Source organism: Eretmochelys imbricata, chromosome 1, assembly GCF_965152235.1.
Source record: "Eretmochelys imbricata isolate rEreImb1 chromosome 1, rEreImb1.hap1, whole genome shotgun sequence".
Taxonomy (NCBI): domain Eukaryota; kingdom Metazoa; phylum Chordata; order Testudines; family Cheloniidae; genus Eretmochelys; species Eretmochelys imbricata.
In genome coordinates, this window is record NC_135572.1 from 182215365 (window position 1) to 182228550 (window position 13186).

Sequence of the window (13186 nt, forward strand, 5' to 3'; positions counted from 1 at the left end):
GGCTGGCCATTTTGGAATGTTCTCACTGGATACAAATATAAAAATAAAACATTTGCTGTACTCTGGGTTGTACAGTCTAGAGCGACCCAATCACATTTAAACAGGTTTAACTGGATTTGACCATGCGAATACATGGAAGTTAAAAAGCCAAAAGGCTGAAGATTATTATCGAAAACTTAAATACAAACAAAATCAGAACGTTCAAAAATGACTCCCAAAGCCATCTTATCTTAACTTACATTGTATTCAGCATACATAAAGGAGACTATTACATACATGCAAGTAAGCTGATGTACAGTTGCTGTGGGACTTCTATTTACAGGACTTCGGTGCTTTGATGTTTTCAGACTTAATATGTTGCCTCTTCCTCTTTCACTCCCCAACCCCAAATAAAATTGTTAAAGAATGATTAACTAGAAATTAAATTAGCACCTGGTCCTGCAGCTCTTACACTGGTGATTCTTCCCCTTGAAGACAATGGGATACTCACCTGAGCATTGTTTGTGTGAATTAGGTTAAGAGGAGGACTCCAGGTGGTAAACCATATTTAAAAAAAAAAAAAAAAAAAAAAAAAGCCAAGATTGTCACAATTTTTTGGTGTTCCACTGGATTGGCCTTAACGAGGCCAGAATTTTCAGAGAGTGCTGAGCACTCACCCTCTGAAAGTCACACCCCCTTTATAAAAAACGGTCCCAAATGGCACTGGGCACAGAAAAAAATCTTGACTATGGTATTCAGTTTTGAGCACTGACCTATGTGAAGTCTACAAATTTGTTCCTCCACACAGTTTTTAATTAAAATATTTATTACAGTACCTGATCATGGCTCTCTGCATATGCAATGTATTTCTCTTCATACCGCCTGTTTGTCAGCGTGTACACTATATTGCCCATATTCCAATCTTCATCTTTCAACTCTTTAATTATCTGTTAAAGGTAATTCAAACATTACTTTTGTTTCAGCTAAATTGCATTAAGTATTTTTTCCATGGCATTTGGGGATTTGAAGTTTTCCCTAAATAGTAAAATGGTATTATTATTCTTAGTCACTCCTAATCTAAAAAAAAAAACTTGGAGAAATGCGCTTCCCCTATTTGATCTCCCAAATAGGATTCCTTTCTGAACTCACTTTAATACTCTTTAGAATTTCTAAACCCATGTTTCATGTTTTTTGCCATATCAACTGCCAACTTTTGATTAATAACCATAGCATGTCAACATTATTTAAACTGATCTCTTTTCTGCTTTATAAAACATTAAGGGATACTTGGCACCATTTTAACAGTCGACTGCATGGAGTAATTTTAGTGTTGAAGCCCTCACTCTTCTTTGTCATGCAATACTTCATAAGCCTCCATTGACTGTTTTTGTTGTAGTTTAACCTTAAAAAAGAAAATTATTTCTGAAGAATATCAATTAAAATGTTATATAAAAAAGTGTCAGTAATATAACCGGGGAGTTTAACATTACATTATATAGTTAAAAAACATTGCAGCAGCCACCTGGCATGCAGTCAATGAAGTATAAATTAACACAGATATGTACACAGACTAACCTGCTGTTCCATGGTAAATAGTTTGATCACACAACCATGAGAAGATAGATATCATTACTCCAAAGTCACTAATTATAAGAAAATACTCAAACTGGGTTTGGCATAACAGAAGCATACATGAAATATATCCTATTAGCTTATTTTTTGGAAAAAATATTTCTGCTTTATGAAAAAACAGATGTTGCTGTCCTTCCAAAGGAGTTAGGAAAGGAAACAAGCAGTAATTTAAAAAAGACCTATCACCTGTTCAATTGTCAGCAGCACTTGTTCAATTCAAATATCAATGTTCTCATACGCAATGTAAAGGCACCAAAAGGTACCTTATTGAAAAGTCAAACCACTTCTTTGTCTCCAAGAGGCTGGTTTGCTTCTTACTGCTCTAGGGACCATCCATCATTTCCTACCCAAAACCAGCTGAAGAAAGCTGATGGAAAGAAAGCCCTAAGCAGCCCTCATTAGCACTGGCTGTTACTTGCTACTCGAAGTATATACTTACAGAACTTCATGAACATCAGCTAGGGCTTATTGGTAACATGACTTTCATTGGAGAAAAAAAAATCCCACACACCTAATGTGGTTTACTATTGTGATTTGCAGAACACCACCTCTTCCCCGCCACACAGTTTTGTGAGTAAAGATACTAAGGACAATGAAAGTCACATTTTATTTTTCTTTAAGTTACTCGCTTCTCTTATTGAAGCCATTAATGCTCATATGAAATATTTATTGCTTTATTGCCTTCAGATGGTAATGGTATCATTAGGGATTTGCTTCTAATCTTATGTCTAATTGAAAGACCAATTTTCTGAAGGGTCTGCCAGCCTTATGAGATTGTTTATTGTTTTATTCCTTTTCTTGTGATTCTCGAATTAAGGAGAAGGCTATTTAAATCCCTTTTTTATATGAACTGTTGGAGTTTGTTTAATGCATTATTGGTCTTTAAGCACATTTACAGTTTTTTATTCTTTTTATAAACATCGTAGTCGTTGTTGGTGTGTGGCACAGCATGTTCTTGTGCACATGTATACGTTTTTTGTTGTTTTTTTTTACTTTTTAAGTTGTGTGTTAGATAAAAATTGCTACATTCAACTTACAGAGGGCTCATTTCATTATCATACCTTGTACATAAGCATAGGATTATTATATACAAATGCTTATTTCAATGTTCAGAGATAAAAAGAGCTGTTGCGAGAGATAGGCTTTTTGGATAGAACTTAAATCCAACAAAACTGTCTATGCTCACCATATAGTCCAAAGAAAAATAAAATCAGAACACAAAGACCACCCACCAACCTCACACCAAGAGCCCCAGCTTGTTAAAGGGAAGGGCCTGAGCCACAATGGTGGAATGACTCCCAGTCCAACCTCTGGAGTCCTGGTTAGAGACTATGAAGATTTTTATAGGCCGGGGGATAGAGGGAAGGGGGAGCGGAGGGAACCACTAAAACTTAGAATCATAGAATATCAGGGTTGGAAGGGACCTCAGGAGGTCATCTAGTCCAACCCCCTGCTCAAAGCAGGACCAATCCTTTACCTTTGCTAAAAAGGAGGAAGCTGGTGAGGCAAGGAAATTCAGTCTGTCGTTATTCTCCACTTGCAGCGAATGCTGTAAAAATGAAAGGGTTCCACCTCGTTCTGTTGCGGTTTTTGATGCGGGAAGCAGAGGCTGATAGAGAAGATTACCGAGACTGTTCCCAGTAAGGCAGAAATGCCAGGGAACCACTTTAGGATACCACACCCATTATAAAACAGAGGTGACAGTAGCACATTAGCTTTTTGAAGCATTACTTATGCGTTCACTGTTCCCCAAATGTGCAGGAGCTGTGTGGTTTGAAGAATATCTATAAAGAGGTTTACAATGCATCCTACATGACAGAGTCTCTGAGTTGACTTGCATGACTATTTAGTTTTTTACAGCACGTGTATTTGAAATAGCACTCTCCTTCGGCTATGCTACACCTGCTGTTAAATAAGATTTATATGCAGCATACTCCTGATTATTGGAATAGCATGGGGGACGTGCATTTTATTTGGATAATTGGGAATTTGAATAATCAAGGGGGCAGGAATCATTCAGCAGTGGGGTGACCTCTTACGCGGCCAGGCGCTTGTCCTCTTTCTCGCAGGCCTGGCTGGGGGTCTCTGTTCTGCCCTGCTCACACATTTTCATGACAGTGGGGGTGCGCGGCTTGTGACACTCAATCCCTGCTACAGCATGGTGCGGGGGACAGCTGCGGTCCTGGCAAGGCAGAGCAGAGACCCCCAGCCAGGACTCAGCTCTGTACTGCCAGGACCGCCGCCCTCCCTTCAGCTTGTGCCTGCAGGAATCGGATACTTCAAACTAATGGATGCGACAGAACAAAGTTACCTGTAGTATTTAGAAGGTTTATTTATATAAACACAATAGGGGAAAATACAAAAGTGAATATTGTTTTCTCACCTGTATCCATTTATCTGGAATTGCCATGGCCAGCCGATAATCAAATCCACTTCCTCCTTGGGCAATAGGGCAACAAAGAGCTGGCATCCCAGAAACTTCCTTGAATAAAGAATACATTGCATCATTATTTTGCTTTAAGTGGTTCTTTACATTTTCCACCCTAAGAAAGCTTCCTATTTAAAAAAAAGCATCAGATCTCAAGCTCCAAACATTACTGCTATACAAAGTCTACATGTGCAGAGCATACAATTACACTTTAATGTAATGCTGGTAGTTTCCGAGCTGAAGGTGTGACTCCCATCTTAAGGAGAGATACCCAATGCTAATTCTGAATGAGCTAGTGTGCTAAAGAGAGCGTAGCCATGGGAGTGCAACGGGCTAGCCTCCCCAAGTACGTGCTCATCAGCGACCACAGAAATTTACTCAGGGCGGCTAGCCCTTCCCACAACTTTCACTGCCATAGCTACACTATTTTTAGTGAGATGAGAGCTAGCACTGATTAGCTTTTACTTTTTTTTTTTTTTTTTTTTTTTTTTTTTTTAAAGATTACTTGGATGTATGTAAACTAAACATTCCAGTCAACCTGCTCTAACAATTAGGATATGCTCATAAAACTCAATCCCACATTCCTTAACTTGAATCCAAAGGGATAATTCCCTCTACCACTTCAATGCAAGAGCCCAAGGAATGGAGAATCAAAAACACGGATTGAAATTCTGATCAGCTTTGTTCTCTCCCTTAAAATGTAATTCAAGCTTGTGAATGCATCATTTATTGAATGCACCACATAACTGATCACTTTCATCACATAATATTGTTTCTGAAGGGATGGCCCCCACTTTATAAACAGAAGAAATTTCCAACCCTTCAATTACGACATATCTATAAACATTTGTAATTTTTTTAAAACTATTGTGTGAATAAAAGATTTTCAAACAAGCTGTAGGAGTATTTAGAGCACAACTTTTGCAGTGTGAGCACACATTTTGCCACATTCAAAAAAATAACCAATATACGTTGCATTTCAGTTGCAAAAAGATTGCAAATGACTTTTTGCTACATTTGATCTACTCTAGGAGAAAGTTGCCCTAGTTCAGAAGATCCAGGTGCATGGTATATGGTTATCGAGGACTTTGCATGGGGATTTTTCACTTTGTTTTTAAACACACTCTTGTGTCTTCTATTTGGTATTTTCTGTAGCAGACTTGAGAGAAAGTCTGTGTGTGGATGTTTTTATTTAAAGACAAATGTAAGGAACCCTGAAAGTGTTAAATTGGTTGACAAAAGAGTTTCTACACTAGTCACAAGATTTTCTACACTTCTGGCCTCTCCCCACGTGGATACCTTCTATAAGGTGAATAAGACCAATGAGGTCCAGGGAAGTAGTTCTCCCTTCCCAAGCAGTTAAGGCAGTGTGCAGGAGGGGAGTCCAACAGCTCTCCTAATTTGGTCAGGCACATGGCATTTACAGCTGCTCACCCGTGCTGAGATGTGCAGGGCAGTCTCTGGTAAGTTCCTGACAGCATGATGTTCTGAAGTCTATGAGATCAAGGACCATGTTTCTACGAGGCTTTGAGCTTTGCCAGCCAAACAACTACCATTCTCTCTCAAGCTAATTTCTACAGTTTTAAGTGCCAGAATTTTTAAACATAAAAATTTGACATAACTTATTTGTCTACTTCAGTGGCATAAATAGAAACATTAGTGATGAATACTAACTTTGTTCACATTTTTAAACTAATAGCCTATGCATACCACTGTGTTTAGATTTACAGGCAACTCAAGTTTGAAGGGTAAAAACTCATTTGTTAGTTGGAGTGGAGCAATACATTAGATATCAGCCCTAAAATTTCACAGAGAAGTCTGATGCTTTCCTATGCCTGAAACTACTAATGGATTTATTCGTAGCCTTCCAGAAAAATCAATGTTTCACCTGAAGTGTGTGGTGTAATTTTGGTTATTACTATTTGTTTTCATTATTACCCAAATCATTTAATTTTCACTTTAAATGAAAGGCTGAAGGAAACCTTAATCATCCAACCACTACCTAATTCTACACTGTACTCTTGTCTGGCAGCAGTGTTTCTGTCACCCTGAACTGTGTGAAACAAAGAATAGAGGACACTGGCAGCCTAACAGGCTGGTCCCAGTAGCACTATTTGGGGTATCACAACTTCTATTAGCACCAAAAAAGCAGAGCTGCTGGGTAACCAGCTATCCAGATGTAAGGCATATGTATAGGTAAATTTTATTTTTTGACGGCAGGAGTTAAAGGGTTCCGTCAAAGGAGGAATCTTGGACATAGAAATTATATCTAGAAAGCTAGATGGGGAATACACAGAAAATTCTTTACTTAAAGCAATCAGACAACTCTTCAAGGAGTGTACAACAATCTGTCATACTCTAGACAAAACCTCTCTTCTCTCATGAGGAACTTATTCAACTGTCATTACTTTCAAGCACAAATTCATGACAGTCATTTTAATTTAAAATCATATCAGTAGTTCCTCCACCCCAATCTCTTTCTATCATTAGCATGTGGCTCAATTCCACATTTTGTATATAGACTCCCCCTAGACAGAAAAATGATGTATTGAATTGAAGAAGTTTTCAATTTAAAGAGAATAAATTGAAGACCAATCTCGTTTAAAAAGAATCTTAAACCAGATAATACAAACAGGCTGAATTCAAAGTTTCATCCATAGGAATGTGGATAATCTGACTATCACTCCCTAGATGATGGACCAATTTTATTTGAAGTGAACCGAAAGATCAATATTGCCACCTTAAGTTTTATATATCAAATAATTGCTTCTTTTCATCAGTTGCTATTTTTGATACCTGATGTCATTAAGCTCTTAACAGCACTTTGGTATACAGCTGTCAGTTATATATTAGAATGTCACATACAACTGAAATTAGCCTTATTTTGTTTTCTGAAGGCTGAAATTGGAATTCTTAATAAAATAGTGTGGATTAAAAAATAGGCCTTCACATTCCTCATGACATATCAGATCCATCCTGCATCTTGCACGTGTCTTTTCTAGATGGCTGGAAGAAGAAACACAAACAACAAACCCAGATGCATTACACAGTACTATTATATTAACAACAAAATTCTTAAAAGCTTGGAGTTTCTTTTTCTTAACATAAAAACACGTCAGTGAAAAACGCCCAACAGTCAATTAACAGAAATTTACTGCTTTGGCGTTTCATATTACCATTAGCTATTCTGCATGCCAACAATAATCTTTTGAGGCCAAAACCAGACCCTTGACAAGACTGACGAGGCCTTGGCATCAGGGGCAGCCAGAACTGTTTCCATACAGTTTCCATACAGACTGCGGCGTACGTATGCCCAGCGAGAGACGGATGGCCCAAGTGTCCTCTAATGCATGCAGCCTCGCATCAGTTCCAAAAAGAGATCATTCCAATCGAATGGGAGGTCCTGGAAAAAGGTCTGCATCTCTTGGGATAAGGCCGGCAGTCTGAAGTCAGGAGTTACACCCTCATGACCACCATCAATGCGATCACCCTAGCTGCTTAGTCCACCGCATCCCAGACCATCTGTAGAGAGCTGCCGTGGTGCCCTTCTCCATCAGAATGCCAAACTCCTGGGCCAGACCCTGAGGATTGTCCATGAATTGTTGTACTTGTGCAGGGGGGCCTGATAGTTCACCGCCTGGAATTGGAGTTGAACTACTGTGCCCCTCCTTGTTCTTTTCATTGGCCACAGAGACAAACCAGTGAGCCCGGACGTGGGTGGATATAAAAAGGTACTTGAACCCTTTGACCGGGACAAAGTACTTCTTTTCGACCCTTTTGGAGGTGGGAAGGATGGACGACAGGGTTTGCCAGAGGACCGTGGTAATTTTCAGGACCCTATCACGCACTGGTAGCGCCACCTGTCTCGGAACAGGGCTTAGAGGACATTGAACAAGGTGTCTGCTTGCTCTGTCATCTCATCCATCTATAGGCCAAAGTTCTCGGCCACCCCTCAAAGCAGGGCCTGGTGTTCCTTAAAATCGTCCAGACGGCTGGCCCTCAAGTGTTCCACGACTGCCTCATCCGGGGATGAAGATGATGACTGTACCTCCAGGGGCATAATCCCCCACGGGAGAGGGGAGTTTTGGGGTGGGCGCTGTCTCCTTTACCCCAACTTCCAAGCGGGTCTAATGCACTGAGCCTGGTGCTGTTGATGATGCCAGTGTTGCTCTGAGGCAGCAGCAGATGAGCGATGCGAAGGGGGCATCGTCACCACCAGCATGCCCCACACACTCCAGTAAGGCCACTGGCCATGCTGCCAAGGTAACGCCATAGACATCGATGAGGCCTCAGGTGCCCATTTGCGCCGGTGAGGTCTTAGCAAGGGGCTGAACTGCCCTTCCGTGCCAGAGGAATCCCCTTCCAGTGACCACAGCGAGGCTATTGATGTCTGTGTCTGACTGTTGCTGCCGGACACCAGTGTTTGGAGTGAGAGGATCGGTGCCAATATCAAGGGGACTGGGGCCGGTGGGACCGGAATCATGACAGGGAGCGCTCCCATGGGGCAGGCAACCGAGATCTGCACTGAGAGGATAACTGGAGGGAGGGCAAACGGTGCCGGCAGAACAGAGACCAGAGCCTCCCCCAAGGCGATCCATGTAGAGATGGCAGGGACTGCGATCGCAGTGCCGGTGACCAAGAGTGAGCCCCAGAGGATCTGGGCTGCGATGCTGGAGATCTGCAGCACAGAGATGGAGAGTGCTGCCTTGTTTCAGGGGATCAGCGGTGTTCTACTGCCTCCTGAGGAGTCTTAGCAGCTGGCTTGCCCTAGTAGGGAGCCTGTGCCAGCAGCGTGGGCCTATGCTCACTCAGTGCCGGGGGAGCTTGGGAAAACGTTGACGCCGTCATAAGTTCGAGTCCCCTACCGCTCCCAGGAGTTGGTGGTGGATCCTTTAAGGGGCTAAGGGCCCGGACTGAGAAGGCACATCTACGTGGCTGCGGAGTGACTGGGTGGGCCGAACTGGGTCCTTTGCCTGATGCCCCATGGCTTTTCTTGCCCAGTGCAGAGGAGCCATGCTTCTTCATTTTCTTTCTGGCCACCGGTGATAGGGTGCAGTGCTGGGAGGGGCCAGGTGCTGGGGGTGCGGTGTGCACCAAGGCTGAGGTATTAGGCGAGTCTTGGTGGGATGGCTCAGAAGCCGGATGGAGGGCAGCCTCCATAAGGAAAGCCTGCAAATGAATATCCCACTCTGAGTCCTGGATCGAAAATTTTTACAACAATGACACTTCTCCTTCACATGTGATTCCCCCAAACGCTTCAGACAGCACTTGGGTGTCACTTACAGGTAGAGGCCTGTTACAGTCTGCGCAGGGCTTAAACCTCGGAAAAAGGGGCATGCCCCACCAGGAGCAAAGTCCCCGCTGTGACTAACTCCTAACTACACTTAACAACTGCTTAACACTAACTACTATCAACAACTATTTACAAATCCCTAATGCTCAAAGTCAGAAGCGACAAAACTGCTAGCCCTTGCTATGCAAGGAAAGGCACCTCAACTAACCACCCTGGGCAGTAAAAAGGAACTGAGAGGGAACAGGGCTGGCAGCGCCTGATATACTGATGCATGAGTGCGACACCCAAGAGGGCACCATAGCTGGCCCTATGGACACCGCTAAGGCAAAAACCTCCAACGACCAGGCACATGGGTGCGCACACAACTAGAATGGAATCAACATGAGCAAGCAGTCAAAGAAGAATCCTACTTACTCAGGAACCCAGACAATTTTAATGTTAAATCTAAATTAACCTAAACATTTAAGAAACTTCAAAATTTATCATATTTAATCACAGAAGGGAGTTATCAATTATGCATATATTGAATTATATCAGCACAGTCTTTGGGACTGTGAATTGTGAACATTTGGTACCATGAATAACTAGTCAACATTTGGCAATCATAGAGCAATAAGCAAGCAAAGCGAAGCAATGATATCTAAACTAAGAACCTTCATACAAGCTAACTCACAGCATCCGTACTGTCCCACCAATGTAGAGAAAAAACAACATTAATACTTAATTCTCCCTTCTCCCCGCCCCAACACACAGATAATTGCATGGAGGAGGAACCCATCCACCCTTAGTATTTATCTGGTGATATTTTTCTTTAACAAAATTGTCACTAATAATTAGCAAGTAATGTTCACTACAACGGAAATTGATTCATGTTAAATGATGTGACATATACAAATAACTCTGAAGAAGTTGTAATAAAGACCGAATGATATTTCACGAGTACACTTATTTACTGATACTACAACCTTTTACTCACATATAAAGAAACAGCTACACTTAATATTACCTCAGCTATTGTTATGGATTCTGGATGCAATAAATGAATCATGTGGTTGGCCATTATTAGATAAATGAGGGCATCTTCATCTACGTGTAGACCAAAATATTCATGGTAATCTCCACTGAAGCCTGTACCTAGTGACCAAAAAAGATAAAGACCCCAAATACAGTGAGTCAGATTTACAAGTGTAAAACTTAAAAAAAAAAAAAAAAATCCAATAATCCATTTAATCGCAGCACAGCAAAAGATTAACAAATTTGCTATTTTAAAATAGCTTAAACGAAGGTCTACCCAGTTTATCTTTTTGTTATTACCATTTCCTGAAAAGTACTGCAGTAAGACCAAGAGGCAGGGTGTTCTTTAATTAAAAAGTGGACTGATTAATCTACTTACCAATTCCATGATTGTGATATAGCATAGATGTAACACCATCAAACCGGAAGCCATCAAAGCCATATTCTTCTATCCACCATCTCAAATTAGAGAGAAGGAATCTCAGAACTTCCCAACTAGAATATTAATAGGAACAATTTCTAAAGTTTAAGACATGAAAATATATGAAGTTTCCAAACACAAAGTATTCTCTACTTAATACTTGTACCAGCCATATTCTACTGGATGTTGTTCCATCATAATGGAATTAAATAACGTTCTTCATTGTTTTTCCATACAACATTTCATTCTACCAAAACAATTCTCATTTTAACAACATGCAATTTTAAGATGGACGAAGTTAGGCTAAATTTGGTTTAGGAAAGACTAATCCAATACAACATCCATGTTACTGTTTAATCTAGATATTCATTCCTACTACTTTTATTTGCTTCTCAAAATGCGGTTAAATCCAGTGAAATATGGTTTATGCTGTATTTGAAAAATCAGAACCAAAACTTCATACTAGCCAAGGCTTAGCTCTAAAGTAAATTATACATTTCTGTGATTTGCAGATCAAAAGGAAGCAAACATCTCACATTAAAAGAATTTTTAAAACTCATTTTTGGCATTTGGAAGAAGAAAGCTACCAATAAATATACTGTTAACATTAGGTAGTCTTGGATCACAGGAGTTGCTTCAAGAATTAAATATCACTTACTGTAGTATTGTTAAATGTTACACTTTTTGCTAATTTAAAAAAATAAGACAGCAATTAAATGTTTTGCATGCAACTGGTGGTGGACTGTGCTTTTTTAGAACTAAGTATTTTAAATGGGGATTTTTAATTTAAAGGATATTTTCTGAATTACACAACAGTTATAAAAAGAAAAGGAGTACTTGTGGCACCTTAGTCTCTAAGGTGCCACAAGTACTCCTTTTCTTTTTGCGAATAGAGATTAACACGGCTGCTACTCAAACAACAGTTATAAATCACTCCTGAAAGCACCATTTCCAGTGGGAGTTCAGCTGAGCATGCATTAGTGTTTCACCTGTAGAGACTTGCTACAAGTTCACAGAAAAAGTAATCTGGCAGTTTCTATGACCACTTCTGATCTTATTCTATCTGGTTGCCTAATACACAAGACATTTTCAATAGAATAAATTATCACTAGTGGGGGAAATAAATATACGAAAACAAGAGCTGAAACTGGCTTGAAAGAACAAGGGAAATTACTAGGAGAACCAATATTTAAGCTTATATAGGCACAGTAAACAAAAAAGTTTCCCTCACTCTCTAATGATAGCTCCTGTATTAGGGATACTCTCCCCCATGGTACCTTCATCAGAGAAACCTACAGCTTGGCTCCATTATTCACTCTCTCTCTGATGGAAGCCTGTGCCTTTACACTACATTCTCTTCCCCACAGTCCATTCATCAGGCCAGCCTTGAACACCTTTCTTCCTCTCCAAGCAAATAATCCAACCAGCCTGCTTGTCTGATTTATATTCCATAAACTTCTTTGGCAACTGTCCCTCATAAAGACTAACTTTTTCTTCAATATATCATTGACTTGGGGATGGGGGAGGGTTAAAATCACTAAATAAAGAATAAAGTTGGTAGGCAAGAACATGCTGTAAGCTAAATAATTAGACTGGAGAATGTTGAGATAAAAATGTGTAAATGAATGATTAGTGATGGGAGACACTGTGATACAGGAGGACCAGGGAGCAGTGGGAGAGTGCAAGAGGCAAAATATATAAGCTCAAGGCTAATTAAGGCGTGGTTCCCTGTAGACTAGGGAAGGTGGCTGCAGGTTAATCGGAGCACCTGCAGTCAATTAAGGCCCTGTTAGGAACCTAATAAAACCCCCTGCGTTAGGCAGACAAGGGAGGAGGAGAAAGGAGAAAGGACTGGAGCTTGGAGGGATGTTGAGAGATTTGGAAGACCTGAGAATTGGAGTAAGGGAGACTGCCCAGCAGGACCGGGAGACTCCCTTCCCCCCAGCATCTAAGGACCAAGGGTAACCCCACCTAAAGGGGACGAGCATAAGAAACCCACAGGGGTTGCGAGGGGCTGTGACTCAGAGCGAGGAGCAAACCCAGACCCCTCACCCACTTCCCTCCTCTACCACCTTCCCAGGCTAGTAGCGGGGCCCTCGGCACCCAAGAGCAGGGGCAAGGGGTGGCACCTTAGCTCCCCACCAAGAAAACCGCAAGACCCACCAAACTAAAATCGGCCATCTTGCCACAACACAGAGAAACAAAATTAAGTGATACATTTTAAATACAAGATAGGTATTCCCTGGAAAAACCTGAGGTTTTAAGAAGACTTCTGTGAAGAGTATCAGTGAGGAAAATATCAGAAGTCATACTATCCTTTAGAGACATAGGAAAGAAACAGCGATGAAGTTGCCATCTGTACTTTAAAGTGTTTGGAGAGTTTCAGCCAATACCAGTTCCCAGGATAATCAGAAAGGTT

General features: G+C 40.9%; 1 protein-coding gene across 4 annotated transcripts in view; it reads right to left on the reverse strand.

Annotated features, from left to right (window-relative positions):
- Positions 1 to 13186, reverse strand: part of GBE1 (1,4-alpha-glucan branching enzyme 1) — a 290444-nt gene that overhangs the window by 93718 nt on the left and 183540 nt on the right. For all 4 annotated transcript variants that reach the window (XM_077819979.1, XM_077819985.1, XM_077819991.1 and 1 more), the window contains 4 exons: positions 10726 to 10841; positions 10339 to 10466; positions 3995 to 4093; positions 816 to 926 (listed from right to left, as the gene is read on the reverse strand). In XM_077819979.1, coding sequence (XP_077676105.1) covers positions 816 to 926; positions 3995 to 4093; positions 10339 to 10466; positions 10726 to 10841 — 454 coding nt within the window. The remainder of the gene's footprint in view (positions 1 to 815; positions 927 to 3994; positions 4094 to 10338; positions 10467 to 10725; positions 10842 to 13186) is intronic.